At 47.0% G+C, this 21,192-nt stretch overlaps 1 protein-coding gene across 6 annotated transcripts; it reads left to right on the top strand.

Annotated features, from left to right (window-relative positions):
* Positions 1-76: 76 nt before the first annotated feature.
* On the top strand, positions 77-20,084 carry CEACAM1 (CEA cell adhesion molecule 1). Of its 6 annotated transcripts, none has more exons than XM_006041224.4 (9): positions 77-267; positions 686-814; positions 1,178-1,537; positions 6,114-6,392; positions 7,665-7,943; positions 15,515-15,644; positions 16,358-16,410; positions 17,078-17,109; positions 18,228-20,084. In XM_006041224.4, the coding sequence occupies exons 1-9, from the start codon at positions 204-206 to the stop codon at positions 18,348-18,350; spliced, it is 1,449 nt and encodes a 482-aa protein (XP_006041286.2). In that variant the 5' UTR covers positions 77-203; the 3' UTR covers positions 18,351-20,084. The 6 variants fall into 6 exon arrangements, with proteins under 6 accessions (XP_006041286.2, XP_006041287.2, XP_025124943.1 ...); XM_006041225.4 differs by having other exon boundaries at positions 15,515-15,623; XM_025269158.3 differs by lacking the exon at positions 15,515-15,644.
* The last annotated feature ends 1,108 nt before the right edge of the window (positions 20,085-21,192 follow it).

The following is a 21,192-nucleotide window of genomic DNA, read 5'->3' on the forward strand; positions in this document are numbered from 1 at the left end:
GAGGGGAGAGTGTGGCCTCTGGGCAGAGACCCCGCCCCATGGGACTGAGCCACGTGACTCAGAGAAGTGCTCCTGCCCCGGGGCAGGCCCAGCACAGAGGGGGAAGGACAGCTGAGCTCACACTACAGACTGCAGTGCTCGTGAGCGTTTCTGGAGCAGAAGTTCTCCTCACAGAGAGAGGGACACAGCAGACAGCAGACACCATGGGGACCCCCTCAGGCCCTTCCCGCAGACGGTGCATCCCCTGGAACAGGCTCCTGCTGGCAGGTGAGAGGGGATAATTTTCAGGGAGTGGGCAGAGACAGTTTTCAGGGAGAACAAGAAACTGGGTGAGGTCTCTGGGGGAGACAGGGCTCTGAGAGTGGACAGAGGGCTTCTGTTCAGATCTGAGGGCAGAGGACAGGGGAGCAGGGGAGGGTGGGGGGCTCAGCCACAGGAGACTCTCCATGAACTAGAGCTGGTGAGGAGCGGGAAGACCTCAACTGCTGTAGGTTTTATCAGTTATTCTTCACTAAGCAGTAACTGTTGAAGACTGATGACGATAATAATAATTCATGTCTGGGTGTCACTACAGAAAAACACTTAACTGGAACACTAAATACCGTCCTTACCCGGCACCCTTAGAAATGGACAAATAAACACCAGGCTGTGGAATTCCTGGGAACTCTCCTTCCTTCATCCCCAGGTACTAATGTCTGGAGCCTGGTCCTGGCCCTGGGTTTCAAGCAGGATCAGACAAGCCCCTGCCCTCACGGAGCCCGCGCTCTGTGGGGAGGAAGACAGACGAGCAGAGAGATGGAGAGCGTGCTGGCAGGTGCTGCAGGCGTCACGCAGGAAAGGGAGCGGGGAAGGGTCAGCAAGTGAGCACGGAGGGTCTTTACAGCAGCTGGTCAGGAGGAGGGGCATCTCCCAAGAGGCCCTGAGTGTGAGCAGGCGTGTGAGGGCAGCAAGGGAGTGAGCCAGGTAGACAGCAGGGGAAACAGAGAAAAAAAACGAGCCCAGAGGGGCTGAAGTGATGGGGCTGATGCTGCTGACCTTGAACCACACACACACATACATGCACACACACCCACACTAAGGCTGAGGGATGAAGAGACCTGCTCAGGACCCGGGGCACCATTTTCCCATCCCCCACACAGGTCACAATATTAACTGATTTCTCTCTCTTCCCTCCTAGTCTCACTCTTAACTTTCTGGACCCCGCCCACCACTGCCCAGCTCACTATTGAAACGGTGCCCCCCCTTGCTGCAGAAGGTTCGGATGTTCTACTACTTGCCCACAACGTGACAGAGAATCCTCTAGGTTATGCCTGGCACAGAGGAGAAAGGGTAGAGAACACCCAGCTAATTGCATCATATAGGGTAGCCACTAATTTAACTACCAAAGGGCCTGCACACAGCGGACGGGAGACACTTTACCCCAACGGAACCCTGCTGATCCAGAGCGTCACCCAGAAAGACACAGGATCCTACACCCTGCTCGTTACAAAGGATGATTTACAGACAGAAAGACAAACTGGACACCTCCACATACTCCGTGAGTGCTTCCTCTCTGACCTCGGGGTGTTGGGTGAGGTGAATTCTGTTCACACTCTCAGGACTGACTGACCCGGATGGCGCCTCCATCTCGCTCTGCATTATGTCCCCGTGTTGGGGTTTGAACATTCAGTGCAGGGCACACACTATCGAGACAAACTCCAAAGGGTCCGAATTCCACTCAGGGGATCTGGACCCTGCAGACACTGCAGAGAGGAGGACGGTCTGATGGGAGGGACTCAGCAGAGGGAGGCACTCTCAGTCCAGCCCCCCTGGCTCCCTCTCTGCGACCATGACCCTGAGGAAGACCCTGCAGGACCAGCAGGGCCCTGGCCTGAGGGATCCACAGAGAAGCTCAGGCCCATGGGGAAGCCCCTCCCAGACCCCATCCCAGGGTCCTGGCTCCAGTGACCATGGGAACCTGTGCTGCTGGTGGGTGTTGGCCTCCCAGGCAGGGCTGACTGGGGCGGATGATTCCCCAGCTCCGAGGCCAAGGTTTCTCAGCAGGGCTCAGCCCCAAGAGCCACATCAAGCAGGGGTGGAGTCTAGTCCTTCCCCTGAGACTCAACATGGAGAGCAGGCTAGGCTGGGTCCCCACGCCGTTAGCCGACCCCCTGGGGGTCAGAGGAGACCCCAGAGGAAGGTCAACGTCCCCAAGAGGGACCAGAGGAGAGAAGACGCTCCCGGCAGCTCCTCACCCTGCAGTGGGCAGCCCAGGGAGCCCTCTCCTGTGGACGCAAATAATAGTAGAGGCAGGGTTTTCTTTTTTAAAATATATTTATTTATTTATTTATTAGGCTGCATCGGGTCTTCATTACATCATACAGGATCTTTCGTTGTGGTTTGTGGGCTTTGTTGCTCCACTTAGTTACTCTGAGGCCTGTGGGATCTTAGTTCCGAAACCAGCGGAACCCACATCTCTAGCATGGCAGGGCAGATTCTTAACCACTGGACTACCAGGAAGTCCCTAGACACAGTTTCTATGTCCAGCTTTAGATCAGCTAATTATTAATGATTTAAGGTTAATACACAGACAACATGGTGCTCCTGACACCATTTACCATTTATTCTGTTTTACTGAAGACAAGCTCAGTAAAATACAAGGAGCTATAGTCAGTGAATCAGAGTCACACAGACCATGAGAGGCCAGTCAGGGGAAATATGTGTGGAAGGGTCAGGCCAACATCACAGCTCCACCCTCTCCTCCCTCCCAGGGGCCTTATCTAGGAACCCAGAAACCAAGTGTTGGTTCAGATCCTTTCCTCTTGGGCATCCTCAACTAGAGGGAGATTCTAGTGTGAAAAGTCAAGGGAAATGGACAATTAATCCCATTTACTCTGGAACTAGAGCTTCCCAGGTGGCCTCTAGTGGTAAAGAACCCACCTGCCAATACAGGAGATGTAAGAGACACGGGTTCAATCACGGGGTCACGAAAATGCCCTGGAGGAGGGTATGGCAACCCAGTCCAGTATTCTTGCAAATTACCTGCATCAACAATCAAATCAGTGACAGGAATGTCCAGGCCTCCCCTCCCCTCCTTAGGCAGCCGATGGACAAGCTCCTTGCACTGAGTGAAGCAGAGATCATTTACTTGCTGGTTACTGGAGGTGCTGGGTGTCACTCCCACTGGAGTGAAATGGAAAGGACTCAGTTCCTCACTTCCCAGTCTATACCTGCAGCCAGCGCAGGGCCTGACAGGCAACAGGCTCTCAGTGTCTCTTTGGGGAGGGAAGGGCAGAAAGAATAAGGACAGATGAATGATCTGTAATCTCTTTAGGCGCTGGAATCTGGATGCAGAGTCCTAGGAGGCTCTGGCCATGCCTGCGCCTGTCTCTCCAGGGAGGGGAGCCGTGTTTCATCCTCTGACCACCTGCCCCTAAAGTGCACTGGGAGCCGAGTCTCATGGCGACTGTGGGGCTGCTCCGCCGTGGGAGGGTTTCCAGGGGTTGGGGGCAGGGGTCCTGCTTCTGGGCAGTGGTGGGGCTCTTGGACCTCTGGATGTTTGAAGTCACTTGAAACCCCTGCTTTGAAGTCGCTTGTAAACGGACATTTCTCACTCTCTGCTCTTTACATGTCTCTCACCTTCCTCCTTCATTTCAGCCGGGACTGGCCCTGCTCTGCACAGCACCCCGCCCTTAGATTCGTGCGTGCACTCTCAGTCATGTTTGACTGTTTGCTCCTCTGTCCATGGAATTTTCCAGATAAGAATACTGGAGCCAGTTGCCATTTCCTTCCGGGAATCTTCCCAGCTCGGGGATCAAACTCGTCTCTTGCATCTCCTGCATTGGCAGGCAGGTTCTTTCCCAGCTGAGCCGCTGAGGAAGCCCCTGAACCCCACACTTGTTCATTCACTTAGTCATATCTGACTCTTTGCAACCTTATGGCCTGTGGGAGCTCGCAAGGCTGTTCTGTCCATAGAATTTTTTCAGGCAAGAATACTGGCAAGTGAAAGTGAAAGTGTTAGTTGCTCAGTCATATCTGACTCTTTGTGACCCGATGGGCTGTAGCCTGCCAGGTTCCTCTGTCCGTGGAACTCTCCAGGCAAGAATACTGGAGCAGGTTGACATTTCCTTTTCCAGGGAATCTTCCCAAACTCATGTTTCTCACGTTTCCTGCATTGGCAGACAGGTTCTTTACCAGCTGAGCCACGGGGGAAGCACCCCCACCCCAAACCCTTAAGCCTTCCACGGATATTTCCCCAAATAACTGACTGCCCTGTGCCCATCCTGGCTTGTGGCCAGGCGCACCCTCCCAGGCGATAGTAAAGAACTCAGAAATCTGGGAGCAGCAGCCTCTGTGGGGCTCCAACACAAGCCACTTTCCCCAGGTCACCAGGAGAATGAGCTTCAGCTTTGCCTTGGTCCAGGGGTCTTTCCCCCCATGGTGCCAGCCAGTGGAATCACGCCACGTGACAAGGATATGTAGCCCCCCCTCACTGATCTATTCCCTAACATGACTCAAGCAGGAAGCCAAAGGCAGAAAGACAGGTCTGCAGTCCCCAGGGGCTCACGGGCTCACTTCACCTCTTTGACTTGTGACTCACAACCTTGTCCTGATGTGACCCTCACATTCCTCTCAGGGGTTCCCGAGACCTTCCTAGGATGGGACTGACACACCTGTGCCATCTGGTTGCTTTACTGCCTACTTCATCGCCCATGTGTCCTCAGGATGTCACCTTTATCATAGGGTGGGATGTCCTCCGATGATGAGGGGCCCGAGCCACTGTCTTTTCACTTAGCCTTTGCCCAATTCAGACAAATTTGATCACTTAGTTGTGTTTTCTGAGGCAGAAAAAAAAAAAAAGCATGCCACATGCCTGTGGTGGGCCCCCTTCCCATTTGCCTAATTTGCTGTGGAAACTGGGAGAGGGACCTCTTCCTCTAACTTTATTAATAGAACACGTATCATTTCTGGGCTTCCTTGCTGGCTCAGACAGTAAAGAATCTGCCTATGATACAGGAGACCTGGGTTCAGCCCCCTGGTTGGGAAGGTCCTCTGGAGGAGGGCATGGCAACCCACTCCAGTGTTTTTGCCTAGAGAATCCCATGGACAGAGGAGCCTGGAGGGCTGCAGTCCATGGGGTCGCAAAGAGTCGGACAAGACTGAACGACTGAGCACATATCATTTCTGCTCATTTAGATCATTCCTCCCTTTATAAAACAGAGACTCAGACTTGCCCTCTGATTCATTCTGTCCTCTTTTTCTTTAAACTTTAATGTCCATTTATTTATGTATTTGTGGCTCTGCTGGGTCTTCATTGCTGCACATGAGCTTTCTCTAGCTGCAGGGAGTGGGGGCTATGCTTCGTTGCAGTACACAGGCTTCTCACTGTGGCAGCTTCTCTTGTTGCGGGGCATGGGCTCTAGGGTGCATGGGCCTCAGTGGTTGCAGCACCCAGGTACTAGAGGCCAGGCTCAGTAGTTGTGGAGCACGGGCTTAGTTGCCCCATGGCATGTGGGATCTCCCCATGTCAGGGATCAAACCCATGTCTCCTGCACTGGCAGGCAGATTCTTTACCACTGAGCCACCAGGGACGTCCCCGTGTGTTATTTCTGCTCAAACACCCAGTTCCAGGCTGTGCTGCCCAGTCTTCTTGGGGTTTAAGGACTAGGGGAAGGCCCATCGTTACCCATCTCTAGGAAACCTTGGGAATTGAGGAGATGGTGAAGACATGTCTCCATCAGGCAATGTCCCCATCAGGTCTGTGCAGCTTGAAGGGACTCAGGACCTGCACAGTCCAGGTGAGCACCCCAGGGCCAGGCAGGCAGTCACATGGTCAGTGAAAAACTAAAAGAGGAAGCAAGTGGTCCCAGACTTGCAGGCCTGGGATTCTGCTATCAAACTCTGATACTTGACTGATACTTGAGGAAGTCTGTGCTTCTTCCAGACATAAGAGCAGATGGCCTCACACTCTCTGAGCTCAGATGTTCATGCATTTGTCTTGTGATACACAGACCTGCCTTATTCTTTAAGGGTTCAGTCTGGCTGAGAGGAGAAAGATGGCAACCCTGATTGAAAATGCTTTTAGAGGAACCCAATATATAAAAGGGGCAATGTTCTCTCTGTTATCTGCACAGCGGTGCTACCCAGACCCGTCATCACCAGCAACAACTCCAACCCCTGGGAGCATGAGGGCACTGTGGTGTTAACATGTGGACCTGAGACCCAGAACACCTCCTACATGTGGTGGATCAGCAATCAGAGCCTCCCCAACAGCACCAGGCTGGAACTGTCTGAGGACAAGAGGACTCTCACTGTGTTCAATGTGACAAGGAATGACACAGGACCCTATGTGTGCGAAGCCCGGAACCCAGTGAGTGTCAGCTGCAGTGACCCATTCACCCTGAATGTCCTCTGTGAGTAACCTCTGTTCCTACGTGGTCCAGGCCTCCTGGCTGAATCTACAGTGCCAGAAGCCAGGCCATACCCATCCCTCTCAGGTCCAAGTGCATGGACCCTCACCTTTGGACACCCAGGCTGGCCATGACTTCCTGTCCCAGGCAAGCCCAGGCAGGCCCAGCCTTGAGCCAAGACTGGGAGGGGATGGACTGCTCTGTCTTGAGAGGCTCAGGGTCACCAGCCTGTGATGGGAGAAACAGGTTAATGTCTCAGACTCAGGATGAGTGAAAATGAAGGGGTAGTTATTGTTGGGAAACTGTAAAACAAGACTGTCCCTGGCTGAGAGAGATTTAACTCTTCTACACAGTCCAGGAAGACTGAGTTGGGGCATAAGAAATTATGTAACAGAAAGTGAATGCCTCCCCCCCTTGGCCCCAGAGATACACAGAGCTGGCGGGCCTGCCTTCACAGAAGTGTAAATAAGGAATGGGACTTGATTTTTTTTTTTAACTGGAGGATAATTGCTTTACAATGTTGTGCTGGTTTCTGCCATACAGCAATGTGCATCGGCCGTTAGTATACATAAGGTCCCCTCTTTCTTCGGTCTCCCTACCAACCCCCATCCCCCACCCAGGTTGTCACAGAGCACCAGGCTGAGCTCCCTGTCTTATACAGCAACTTCCCACTAGCTAGCTATTTTACATATTGGGGACTGAATTTTTTTTCAATTTATGTATTTTTATTTACTTATTTGGCTGCACTGGGTCTTAGTTGCGGCATGTGAGATCTTCTAGTTGTGGCACGAAAACTCTTAGTTTCAGGATGTGGGATCTAGTTCCCAGACCAAGGACCAAACCCGGGCCCCTTGCATTGGGAGTGTGATGTCTTAGCCAGGGAACCACCAGGGAAGTCCCTGAATTTTTTATAGCCAAAGAAAACTGTGGGAAAAAGTCAAGGACAGTTAATTAAAAAAAAAAACACTCCACTTGATGATGAGGATGTTAGACATATGGGCTGAGAAGAGGGTCCCGGTGCTGATCCTACAGAGATATCCAGGGAGACCGGTCAGGGGTCGTCCCAGGGTACCTGGGGGTCAGAGAGGAGGCACAGTCCTCTCCTTACAGATCATCAATGAAGAGTGACTCCATACCTTGATCACAGACTCAGGGCCATCCTCTGGGTCACCTTTACAGAGGTCACTGGGGCCCGGGGCTGGCTGAGATCTCTGAGAGGGAGCAAGGCCCAGGCCCCTGACCCACTCTCAGCAGTCACCCCCTGTCTCTCCACAGACCCAGTGGCACGGCCCTCCCTCCAAGCCAGCAACACCACAGTCCCAGAACATGAGGGCCCCGTGGTCCTGACCTGCCTCACAGATGAGACTGGGGTCTCCATACGCTGGCTCTTCAAAGGTCAGAGTCTCCTCCTCGCACAGAGGATGACACTGTCCTCAGACAACAGCACCCTCACCATAGACCCCGTCAGCAGAGAGGACACCGGGGATTATCAGTGTGAGGTCTCCAACAGGGGCAACTCCAGCAGAAGCGACCCCCTCAGTCTGCATGTGAAATGTAAGTGACCATTTGCCTTATGCTATATCTTTCTGGGCAGATTATTCTAACAATTATGTGCAAAATGGAGAGAGGTCACAGTGGGCAGAATATCAAATGAGACCACTACAGGTCTTCCGAGATGGCTCAGTGGTAAAGAATCCGCCTGCAATGCAGGAGACGAAGGTTCGATCCCTGGGTCGGGAAGATCCCCTGGAGGAGGAAATGGCAACCCACTCCAGTATTCTTGCCTGGGAAATCCCATGGACAGAGGAGCCTGCCGGACTACAGCCCATGGGGTTGCAAAGGGTCAGACACAACTGAGCAACTGAATACATGCACATAGTAAACAGGTGGCAGAATGAATAACAGCTCAATCTCTAAATCAAATAGTTTCTTCTCCTGGGTTTAGCATTTTAGTATAACTTTCACAAGATTCGTTGTTTTTTTTTTTTCTCCTGTTACCATTTTTTTAACATGCTGCTACTGCTGCTAAGTCACTTCAGTCGTGTCCAACTCTGTGCGACCCCATAAATGGCAGCCCACCAGGCTCCTCCGTCCCTGGGATTCTCTAGGCAAGAACACTGGAGTGGGTTGCCATTTCCTTCTTCATTTTTAACGTGAAGAATACATAAAATATATAATTTTAGCCATTTTTAAGGCTGCAGCTCAGTAGCATTAAGAACATTCACATTGCCACTATCCATTTAGAACTTTTTCATCTTATTAAAAACTCTGTATTCCTTAACCAATAACTTCTAGAAGTCCCCCACCTCAAACCCTGGCAAACACCATTCTACTTTCTTTGTCTCTGTGAATTTGATTATGATAGTTATTTTGTATAAGTGGAATCATGTTATAGCTCAGTCGCTCAGTCATGTCCAGCTCTTTGCAACCTCATGGACTGTAGCACACCAGGCTTCCCTGTCCTTCACCATCTCCCAGAGATTGCTTAAACTCATGTCCATTGAGTTCGATGCTGCCATCCATGCATTTCATCCTCTGTCATCCCCTTCTCCTCCTGCCCTCCTCCCAGCATCAGGGTCTTTTCCAATGAGTTGGCTCTTTGCATCAGATGGCCAAAGTAGTGGAATCATATAATTATCTCTTTGGGTCTGATTTATTTCACTTATTAGCATTATGTCTTCAAGGTCCCATCCATATTATAGCATATATCTGAATGTCATTCCTTTGAAAGGCTGAAGTATATTCCCTTGTATGTATATACAACATTTTATCATTCATAAGTTGATTGTCTTTTAAACTGCTTCCCCCTTTTGGCTGTTGTGAATATGCTACCATGAATGGGTGTATAAGTATCTGTTCAGTCACTGCTTTCAATCCTTTTTATTTTGGCTGCACTGGGTCTTAATTGCAGCATGCGGACTCTTCACTGTGGTGTGCAGGCTTTCTTTAGTTGCAGCGCGATGGCCTCTCTTGCTGTGGCACATGGATTCTCCTGTTGTGGCACATGGGCTTAGCTGCTCTGAAGCACCTGGGACCTTAGTTCCCTGACCAAGGATTGAACCCATGTCCCCTGCATTAGAAGGTGGATTCTTAACCACTGGAGCACTAGGGAAGTTCCTGCTTTCAATCTTTTGGGCACACAACTAGAAGTGGAATCACTGGATCAAATGGCAATTGTTTGTCCAACTGTTTGATGAACAGCCATGTAGTTTTCCACGGTGGTTGTATCATTTGCATTCTCACCAGCAATGCACAAAAGTTGCCATTTTTACACATCCTTGCAAACACTTCTTGTTTCTGTTTGCTTTTTTTTTTTTTTTTCCCAATAACCATTCTAAAGGGTAAGAAGTGATATCTCACTGTGGTTTCGATTTGCATTCCCCTAATTACTGGTGGTTAGGGTTAGACCAGGAGCTGACTGTGGCTCAGATCGTGAACTCCTTATTGCCAAATTCAGACTTAAATTGAAGAAAGTAGGGAAAACCACTAGACCATTCAGGTATGACCTAAATCAAATCCCTTATGATTATACAGTGGAAGTGAGAAATAGATTTAAGGGCCTAGATCTGATAGATAGAGTGCCTGATGAACTATGGACTGAGGTTCATGACATTGTACAGGAGACAGGGATCAAGACCATCCCCATGGAAAAGAAATGCAAAAAAGCAAAATGGCTGTCTGGGGAGGCCTTACAAATAGCTGTGAAAAAAGAGAAGCGAAAAGCAGGAGAAAAGGAAAGATAAAAGCATCTGAATGCAGAGTTCCAAAGAATAGCAAGAAGAGAAAATAAAGCCTTCTTCAGCAATCAATGCAAAGAAAGAGAGGAAAACAACAGAATGGGAAAGACTAGAGATCTCTTCAAGAAAATTAGAGATACCAAGGGAACATTTCATGCAAAGATGGGCTCGATAAAGGACAGAAATTGTATGGACCTAACAGAAGCAGAAGATATTAAGAAGAGATGGCAAGAATACACAGAACTGTACAAAAAAGATCTTCACGACCCAGATAATCACGATGGTGTGATCACTGACCTAGAGCCAGACATCCTGGAATGTGAAGTCAAGTGGGCCTCAGAAAGCAGCACTACGAACAAAGCTAGTGGAGGTGATGGAATTCCAGTTGAGCTATTCCAAATCCTGAAAGATGCTGCTGCTAAAGTGCTGCACTAAATATGCCAGCAAATTTGGAAAACTCAGCAGTGGCCACAGGACTGGAAAAGGTCAGTTTTCATTCCAATCCCAAAGAAAGGCAATGCCAAAGAATGCTCACACTACCACACAATTGCGCTCATCTCACATGCTAGTAATGCTCAAAATTCTCCAAGCCAGGCTTCAGCAATATGTGAACCGTGAACTTCCTGATGTTCAAGCTGCTTTTAGAAAAGGCAGAGGAACCAGAGATGAAATTGCCAACATCCGCTGGATCATGGAAAAAGCAAGAGGGTTCCAGAAAAACATCTATTTCTGCTTTATTGACTATGCCAAAGCCTTTGACTGTGTGGATCACAATCAACTGTGGAAAATTCTGAAAGAGATGGGAATACCAGACCACCTGATCTGCCTCTTGAGAAATTTGTATGCAGGTCAGGAAGCAACAGTTAGAACTGGACATGGAACAACAGACTGGTTCCAAATAGGAAAAGGAGTACGTCAAGGCTGGATATTGTCACCCTGCTTATTTAACTTCTATGCAGAGTACATCATGAGAAACGCTGGACTGGAAGAAACACAAGCTGGAATCAAGATTGCTGGGAGAAATATCAATAACCTCAGATATGCAGATGACACCACCCTTATGGCAGAAAGTGAAGAGGAACTCAAAAGCCTCTTGATACAAGTGAAAGTGGAGAGTGAAAAAGTTGGCTTAAAGCTCAACATTCAGAAAATGAAGATCATGGCATCTGGTCCCATCACTTCATGGGAAATAGATGGGGAAACAGTGGAAACAGGGTCAGACTTTATTTTGGGGGGCTCCAAAATCACTGCAGATGGTGACTGCAGCCATGAAATTAAAAGATGCTTACTCCTTGGAAGGAAAGTTATGACCAACCTAGATAGCATATTCAAAAGCAGAGACATTACCTTGCCAACAAAGGTTCGTCTAGTCAAGGCTATGGTTTTTCCAGTGGTCATGTATGGATGTGAAAGAAGGCTGAGTGCCGAAGAATTGATGCTTTTGAACTGTGGTGTTGGAGAAGACTCTTGAGTGTCCCTTGGACTGCAAGGAGATCCAACCAGTCCATTCTGAAGGAGATCAGCCCTGGGATTTCTTTGGAAGGAATGATGCTAAAGCTGAAACTCCAGTACTTTGGCCACCTCATGTGAAGAGTTGACTCATTGGAAAAGACTCTGATGCTGGGAGGGATTGGGGGCAGGAGGAGAAGGGGACGACAGAGGATGAGATGGCCGGATGGCATCACTGACTCGATGGATGTGTGTCTGGGTGAACTCCGGGAGTTGGTGATGGACAGGGAGGCCTGGCGTGCTGCGATTCATGGGGTCGCAAAAAGTCGGACACAACTGAGCCACTGAACTGAACTGAACTGAATTACTGGTGGGGCTTCCCTGGTGGTTCACAGGGTAAAGCGTCTGCCTGCAATGAGGGAGACCCGGGTTCAATCCGTGGGTCAGGAAGATCCCCTGGAGAAGGAAATGGCAACCCACTCCAGTATTCTTGCCTGGAGAATCCCATGGACAGAGGAGCCTGGTAGGCTACAGTCCATGGGGTTGCAAAGAGTTGGTGTTGAGCATCTTATCATGTGCTTATTGGCTATTTGTCTGTTGTGTTTTTTTTTTTAATTTATTGGAGTATATTTTACAATGCCGTGTCAGTTTCAGGTGTATAGTAAAGTGATTCAGTTTTACATATACATATATACATTCTTTTTCAGACTCTTTAGCCATATAGATTATTACAGAATATTGAGTAGAGCTCCCCATGCTATAGAGTAGGTCCTTGTTGGTTACCTATTTTATATATAGTAGTATGTATAGTGTTCTTGCCTGGAGAATCCCAGGGACGGGGGAGCCTGGTGGTCTGCCATCTATGGGGTCGCACAGAGTCGGACATGACTGAAGTGACTTAGCAGTAGCAGCAGCAGTATGTATATGTTAACCCCATGCTCCTCATTTATTCCCACACACACACATTTCCCCTTTGGTAACCATAGGTTTGTCTTCTAAATATGTTGAGTCTGTTTGAGTCTTGTAAATAAGTTCATTTGTATCACTTTTTAAAATTAGATTCCATTTATGAGTGATAGCATATGATATTTGTCTTTCTCTGTCCAACTTAGTTCACTTAGTATGAGACTCTCTAGGTCCATCCATGTTTTTGCAAATGGGATTATTTCATTCTCTTAATATCTGAGTAATATTCCATGGTACATGTATGTACCACATCTTCTTTATCCATTCCTCTTGTTTACATCTTCTTTAATTTCTTCCAGTAGTGTTTATTTATAATTCCTAAACGTATAAGTCTTTCACCTTCCTTGTTAATTCCTAAGTATTTTGTTCTTTTTGATATTATTTTTAATATCAAAATAGAATACAATTTTCTTAACTTCCTTTTTGAATATTTTATTGTATATAAAAGCAACTGGTCTTTACATGTTAATTTAGTATCCTTCAACTTTGATGAATTTATTAGTTCTAACAGTTTTCTGGGAAATCTTTATCATTTTGTACATATAAGGTCATGTAATCTCCAAACAGAAATAATTGTATTCTTCCTTTGCAATTTGGATGTCTTTTAGTTCTTTTTCTTGCCTAATTGCTCTGGCCAGTACGTCCAATACTATTTTGAATAGAATTGGAAAAAGCTGGCATTGTTGTCATGCTCCTGATCTCATATGGCCTTTGTTATGTTGAGTTGGTTTCCTTTTTTTCCCAGTTTTGAGTGTTGTATCATAAAAGGTTAGTTTTTTGTCGAATGATTTTATTTATTTAACCTCCTTACTTTATATGTCTAGTTATATATTCTCTTTCTTTATGATTACATCTTGGTAGCTCTCATGTTTCCAGGAATTTGTTCATTTCACAGAAGTTATACAATTTGTTGGCATAGGATTATTCCTAGTACTCTTATACTTTATATTATTTTTGTAGAATTAGTAGTAATGATTCCACATTCATTTCTGATTTTAAAAATTTGAATCTTCTCTTTTTTTCTTAGTCAATCTAGTTAAAGATTTGTCAATTTTGTTAATCTTTTTGAAGAACAAAATACTGGTTTTACTGATTCTATCTACTGTTTCTCCATCCTCTAATTTATTTATCTCCATTCTAATTATAATTATTTCCTTCCTTCTGCTAGCTTTGGATTTAGCTTTTTTTCTTGTCCCTTAAGTTGTAAATTTAGGTTGTTGATTTGAGATCTTTTTTTTAACATAAGCATTTACAATTATAAATTCTTGCATGAGATTCTTAACTTCTCTGAGCCTCAGATTCCTCAAATGAGAACTGCAATAAAAGAACCTTTTTTATGGCATTTTTTCCACAGATTTAATGTAATATTCAACTAAACCCTTAGCAAAATACCCACACAGGGAAAATTTTCCAAAAAATTTGGCTGCTACAAGTATTACTATTATCATTATTGTTGCTGCTGTTTAGTTACTAAGTCCTGTCCAACTCTTTGAGGCCCCATGGACTATAGCTCTCCAGGCTCCACTGTCCATGGGATTTCCCAGGCAAGAATACTGGAGTGGGTTGCCATTTCCTTCTCCAGGAGATCTTTTCGACTTCATTAGGCTATATAAAGTCAGGTATTTCTAGGACTACTTGACTTTAGATCCACATCTCATTAGCCATATGACTTTAGATTTTCCACCATTGTAAACCTCAGATTTTCCATCTATAAAATGGAAATAATGTCTATCTGACAGGGTTATTATATGAATTAAATGAGATATTTGGGAAATATATAGCACAGAGCCTGGCACAGAGTATGTACATCATAACAATAGCTAACATTAGCATTAATTTTCAGTCTTGAGTTGAACGGTGAGGACCACTGAAGTAAAAAAGAAGAAAGAGACAAAAGGTGTTATATATTTGGGGAAGGAAAGCATAAAGATCCACAGGAACATGTTACTTACTAAATATGGAAGAGAGGAAACAGGGGGGCTGAGTACAAGGTTTCATGTCTAGTATCATAGTTTTCATTCCATGAGATGCAGCCAAGATAGGATTAGACATCTAAGACATTAATTGTGGCAAATGCCTATGAAGGAAAGTGAGGCAGGAGTGGAGGAGCCTGGGAGGGTCCTCAGACCAGGATGCACGTTGGATCCTTAGGAAGGAGGAAGTTTCAGGCTGCAGTGCAGTTCTAAGAGAATATCTGCAAAGCTGGCAAGGAGCCCTTGAATTATAAGTCACCCATCACACAAAAAATTTATTTCTCACAGAATTGGGATTGAGTTCATATTCCTGCTGGAAACCTGTGTGAAGGATGGTCTCTGTGCAAAGGGATAGTGAATTCAGAGGGCCTTCCATCAATTAAGTCCCCACCATAAAACACCTCCTATGGCTCAGATGGTAAAGTATCCGCCTGCAATGTAGGAGACCTGGGTTTGATCCCTGGGTCGGGAAGATCCCCGGGTCGGGAAGATCCCCAGGAGAAAGAAATGGCAACCCACTCCAGTATTCTTGCCTGGAAAATCCCATGGACAGAGGAGCCTGGCAGGCTACATGGGGTCACAATGAGTCAGACATGACTGAGGAACTAACACTTTCATAAGACACCTAACAGGTGCATATTCATGGCAGCCATACCTGGTACCCAGATAAAGATGTAACCATGAAAAGATGGGAAGTTATAACATACAAAAATAACCATCATCAGTCCTTCTTACATTTCCAAAGACTTCAAAAATATGAGTGCAGAAAAGCCAGGTTGGAATTGAGGAACGTGGTCACCAACCTAGAAATACAATCAGAGAGGAAAAAAATCACAAGGATATAGTTGGTTAGTCACCTCACAGCAACCTTGCACAGAAAGTTTATACCTTGAAGGAACAAGTAGAGACTATTTCATATTGAGTTATTTCCCAGAGCCTCTCCCACTGTAAAATAATGTCGCCTTCATTCATTCATTCTTCTCTTTTCTTTCTACAACAGATAAATTGACACCAGAAAGCTCCTCTGACCTCTCAGCTGGTGCCATTGTCGGTATCGTGATTGGAGCCATGGCTGGGGTGGCTCTGATAGGAGCCCTGGTGTATTTTGTGTACGTCATAAGTACTAGAGGGTATGCCGCCTTTCCTCTTGTTCCACTTTCTCTGAGGCTGACTGCCCTGCTTGGGAGAGGGAAGGAGACTTCGTCTCTGTCTCTGGCCTAGGCTGCTTCTCAGTCTTCCTGCTTTCGGCACTGATTTTTATGGGTCTCCTCTTCCCTGGTCTTCATGTTTCCTGTACCCCCCTCTCTCTTGGACATGGCTATTCCCATCTCCATCTGGTTTAGAGGGGGCAGAGCCAATTGTGTTCCTCTGTCCCAGGCAGGGAAACCAAGGTCCACGAAGGAAAACTAATGAGGACATGAAAGGAGGAGCAGGAGGAAGGGAGTCCTGTGCTCTGTCAACCACAAGAGCAGGAGGAGGGAGGGATAGGACTGGAAGAGAACCTAAGAAAAGCAGGAACAACCCAAGGCCTCCTGGGCAATAAATAAAGTGAGAAATAGCCAGCATCTACCTACAAAAGGGAAAAGATGTCCGGGTGGAAATAGAAGCAGTTGAGATGAATGGCTGTAAATGTTCTGAAGAGCCAGTAAACCAGAGAGGAGTAACCATGAGAAGGGGTAATGGGTAGATCAAAGACGGAGGTCCTAGGAGGAAAGAGGACCAACCAAGGTAAAAATGAACATGGAGGAGCCCCAGGGAATCATGCCGACATTGCGCTTCCTAATTCAAGGAGCAAAGATCCTGTGCCTGGGAATAGTAGTCACTGTGTCTGATATTTATTTAGGGCAAGTGACCAGCGCGATCTCACAGAGCACAAATCCTCAGATCACAAGCACAGTAAGTAGAGCCACTCACTCAGTGAGAGCTGGTTTGTTCCACCACGTGCCCTGACCGACCAGGGAATCCCTACCTTCTGAAATATGAGAGGTGATCTCAGTCCCCACCCTCAGTCTGGCACAGGTCCTCACACCCTTCCTGGTCATGTAAGAGTCCCTGGAGACATGGCCCCTCCGAGGCCACAGAAGCCAGGCAGCCATGAGATGGCCGAGCTTCCAGGAGCCCTTTCCTCATCCTGCCTCCTTCCCCCTCCTGCCTCTGTTATGGATGCGGGCATCTCCTGTGGTGAGACTTTCCCTGTCTCTGGTGCTCTGGGTGCTGTGGGCTTCAGCCCCTCCTGCCTCTGGAGCCTGCTGCCGAGACACACACCTGTGAGACACACCTGGGCAAAACTCAGGCCTTGTGAACTGGCAGAAATCTTCAGAAGTGCACTGAGGCCTCCCCTCAATCCCCCTACCCTGCCCCACCACCACCTCGGTCTAATGCACTGGGGTCTGGACCACAGACTGAGGGCGAAATCCTTAAGTCTTAATCATGGGCCCCCAACCCTCCCACCACCTGCCACCTCCTTCAGCTAGAAGTCACATCAGCTTAGGAACAGCCTGTTCTGAGACCATAAGGCAACTCTGCATTTTCATGGGTTGATGACTCTCCTTCATTTCCCCAGGTCAAGGTCACTCTGACAGTTCACCTGGAAAGGTAAGCACAGCCAGTTTCACTGACTCCTTTTCTCATGGAAATATCTCTGTGTAGAATGGGTTAGTCTCGTAGACACAAATGTGAAATCAAGTTTGGGTCAAAGTTCCTCACTGCAGCAACAAAGAAGCATTACTCCCACGAGTCCACCTCACTGGACTCGATCCCGGCTGGGACCATGGACCAGTAACTCAACCTCATAGAGCCTCAGCTGAATGCTCTGTAAAATGGGTGTGCTGCCTACTTTACAGAAGAGGTCAAGGAATTAAATGACATAACAAAGGTAAAGCACTCAGCACAGTGGCCAGAGCAAGAAAGGCACTAGATCATTCTCCCTCTTCTGCCTCCAGTCTGACTCTGCTCTTACTGACAAATGATCATTTCCAATCTTAGAGACCTGAGGTCTTGATTCCTTTACCTTCTAATACTTTTACTGAATTTTTCTCATCTTAATCTTCAACAGAATACACATATAAACTGAAAAATGCTTCAATCATAAGTACTGGGTTGACCAAAGTTTGTTCGAGTTTTTTCGTGAGATCTTATGGAAAAACCTGAATGAGCTTTTTGACCAACTTAATAATTTTAACAGTAAGTTTCCACAAGTTGTTCATATCTATGTAAACAGTACCCAATCATTTTTTAAAAATCAACCCCCCTCAACACATATACATACACACACACACACACACACACACACACACACACAATGCTCCAGTTACTTCCCTCTGAAGAGTAAGGACTATCTTCACTTCCAAGGCATTAGATTACTTTTACCTGATTATGTGCTTACATAACTGAAAAACACTCTGTGTACATGGGTCTGGCTTCTTTCATTCAAAATTGTTTTGCAAGATTCATTCATATGGTTGTGTGCCTTTATTGTCTATTTATTCTTATTGCAATGCCATCATATTCCATTGTAGAATTCCATAATCATAATGTTCTAATGATTATTCAATAGGATTATACTAAGCAGAGAGAATAGGTAATAAAAGCCCTTTTCTGAAGCTAAAAGTTCCAAAGTGGTAAGAGCATGGGGTGCTGAGTCACCCTGGACAAGGTGAGGGTCTGGCCTATGATGGATGCTGATTTAACTGATTGCTGCTCATGCCTTTCAGGTTGATGAAGTTGAATATTCCTCCCTGAACTTCAATGCCCAGGAATTAAAAAATAAAGCAACTTCAGCCTCCCCATCTCCAACAAAGACAGAAACAATCTATTCAGAAGTGAAAAAACAGTAATGGAACCTGTCCTGCTTGTTGCACTGTTGACTTATTCCAAGCTTCTCATCCCCATTGCCAGGAGATCCCTCTGCCCTCAGGGAAAATGAGAAGAGAGTCTTCCCCCGGCTCCTTCGACCTTTAATGAGGCTCCTCCAGGCTGCCTGGTCACAGCCCCTTCCTTCAGTGTCAGCAGCTGAAAAGGCACATCCACGAGGAGGTCTGTAGGAAACCAAAACTTCCTGGTCATTGAAATCTAGCAAAGCAGACCTTGGAAGAAAGTTGCCAGAACCTCTGCCCCTCCCCATTTGCTGACCTAGACCAGTTGTAAACTTGTGTATTCAGAACATGTTCATTCCTTCCCACCTTAGTCCTGTCCTATTGGAGTCTAACTTGAATTTGCCATAACCTGGAGAATTATTTCTTATCCACTGAAATGCCTGTGCCAGAAAAGAAGAGCAAGGAGAAGGAAAAGGAAGAGCTTCTGCACTCTGAAGCCCAGTGTGAACCCACCATTCACAGGAAGACACATACATGACCAGCTCTGAGCTGGGAAGTTCTACACCTTTGTCCACTTTCAGGGTTGTCTACCTGCAGGATCAGGGACTAAGAAACTTACTATTTAGCTAGAATACCATCTAAACCTTTGAAAGCATGCCTTCAGAGAGCCCACTAGAAGTAACTAGAAAACAACTTCTCAGCGTTCATAAGTGTATCTTGATGGAAACTGCAAAAAAAAAAAAAAAATGCACATACTGTTTTAATAATGCTATGGGCTTTATTCAAGGCAATGCCCGGAGATTGAGGGGTCATCGGTTTATGGGGCAGTCAGCTCTTACCAGATACAATCTGCTGGGATTGGGGAAAGGACTCAGAAATTTACCCTGCAGAGATTATTTAAATAATGGTCAAAGAATGTACAATTTGGGGGTATTGGTTGTTTTTTCCCTTCCTTCTGAGACATTCTGCCATTTTAATTTTTGTAACTGCTTGTTTATGTGAAAGGGGTTCTGTTTAATTTTCTGCATAAGCCAATCTGACCACTTTAGGGAGAAGAACCTACCAAAGCCCCTCATGTCCCTCTGGCCATGAGCTCCCCAAGCCTTTTGTGTCAGGGGCACAGCCAGAAATGGGTCTCACTCCGTTTCTAGACATCTCAGGCCAGTCATCAACCCCCTTCTCTTCCGTGTTCCCGCCTGTGCCTGTTCAGTCTATCTGCCCCTCTTACCTTCTCAGGACGCCTTCTTGAGAAGCAGGAGTGCCCTGAAGGGAGCACGGCCCCTTGCACTGTTAGCATTGTTTACAGTCCAGGAAGCCGCAGTGGTGTACATGCTCCTTAGGACATAAGGTGCAGATTATGATTCAGGCCTGGGTTTCTTGAAGAGCCTCTGGAATTCTTTTCCCATGGGGTGCACGGGACGCATAGAAAGGAAGGACGGGAGGAGGAGAGGTGCGCCTGCTCCCCACCAGCCTTCTGCACAGACGGGGCCTCCTTGGGCTGCCGAGAGAAAGGCTTTATTCCACCTTCATGATGGACCTCCTGCTGTGTGGAACTGGCCCACCAGAGAGGGGTGGCTGGGAGCGCTCTGTACTCAGGTAACTCTTTCAGGGTTTTCTCACCCTGATACAGACTGTGTACACCTCCCCTCATGCAAGCACTTCTGTGTAATTTAATTTTGCCTGGCTAAGGCCACTTCTGAATGATTTGTAAAAATTGCTCTATATTTATAATAAATATTGTATATCAGATATCAACATGCTGCCTCGCAGTTGGTACTGCTTTCTGCATTGCCTTCTTTACAGGCAGAAGAAATAGAATTGCTCCACAGGGAGTCAGAGTGAGCCTGTTTCTAAGTCCAGAGGTATTTGATCCTGGGATCCGAGAGCTCGATAAATTCATGTGCACACCTGCTGAGAAAGTGCGTCCACCTAGAGCCACAGGCCACTGCTGCAACCTGCCTGGAAGGACCTGCCTGTCCTCCTCTGAGGAGAGAAGGAGAGAAGATGATTTCATGAGTAAAAGGTCTGCTGGGCTCTTCACTAGGGACACACTGCACTGCCCACGCAGATGGCTCCAGTGCGTCCCATGCCTGATCCAGCGTTCACTCCCACAGTCTCCATGGGCTCAGGTGTATAGAAATCTCTCCAGCACGTCCAACCTCCTTGTTCCCTGTCCCTTTTTCTGCCCCTCAGAGAATCAGAGCTCTTCCAATCAGGATAACCTTCCTTTATTAATTCCACCAAGAATTAGCCTGTCTTCTCATTTCCCCTTCACTTCCAAGCAATTGGAACATGTGCTGTCTTTCCCCTCCTCACCCCCTGATTTCCCCTGGCCCTCTGCTGTGGTGCCTTGTTCCCAAGACCACTGGAAGCAGCACTAAAATCAGTACCCAGGGGGCTTCCCTGGCGGTAAAGAATCCACCTTCCACTGCAGGGGCCACTGGTTGATTCCCTGGTCCAAGAAGATCCCACATGCATGGAGCAACTAAGTCCATCTGCCTCAACTACTGAGCCTGTGCTCTGCAACAAGAGAAGCCACCGCAATGAGAAGTCCACCCACCACAACTAGAGGGACAGCCCTCACTCTCCGCAACTAGAGAAAAGCCCGTGAAGCAATGAAGATCAGCCAAAAATAAGTAAATAAATAAATACTTTATTAATTTTTAATTAGCAGTAGTCATTGATGGCCTTGGACTTCCCAGGTGGTGCTAGTGGTATAAAGAACCCAACCACCAATGCAGGACATGTAAGAGACAAGGGTTTGATCCCTGGGTCAGGAAGATCCCCTGGAGGAGGACATGACAACCCACTCCAGTGTTCTTGCCTAGAGAATCCCATGGACAGAGGAGCCTGGTGGGCTACT

This window comes from Bubalus bubalis, chromosome 18 (assembly GCF_019923935.1).
Source record: "Bubalus bubalis isolate 160015118507 breed Murrah chromosome 18, NDDB_SH_1, whole genome shotgun sequence".
NCBI lineage: Eukaryota > Metazoa > Chordata > Mammalia > Artiodactyla > Bovidae > Bubalus > Bubalus bubalis.

Bases quoted from the DNA above. Each gene is read 5' to 3' on its own strand.
- CEACAM1 (XM_006041224.4), top strand. From the start codon at position 204: ATGGGGACCCCCTCAGGCCCTTCCCGCAGACGGTGCATCCCCTGGAAC. The intron at 1,538-6,113 runs GTGAGTGCTTCC...TTATCTGCACAG, and splicing joins TGGACACCTCCACATACTCC to CGGTGCTACCCAGACCCGTC. The intron at 6,393-7,664 runs GTGAGTAACCTC...GTCTCTCCACAG, and splicing joins ATTCACCCTGAATGTCCTCT to ACCCAGTGGCACGGCCCTCC.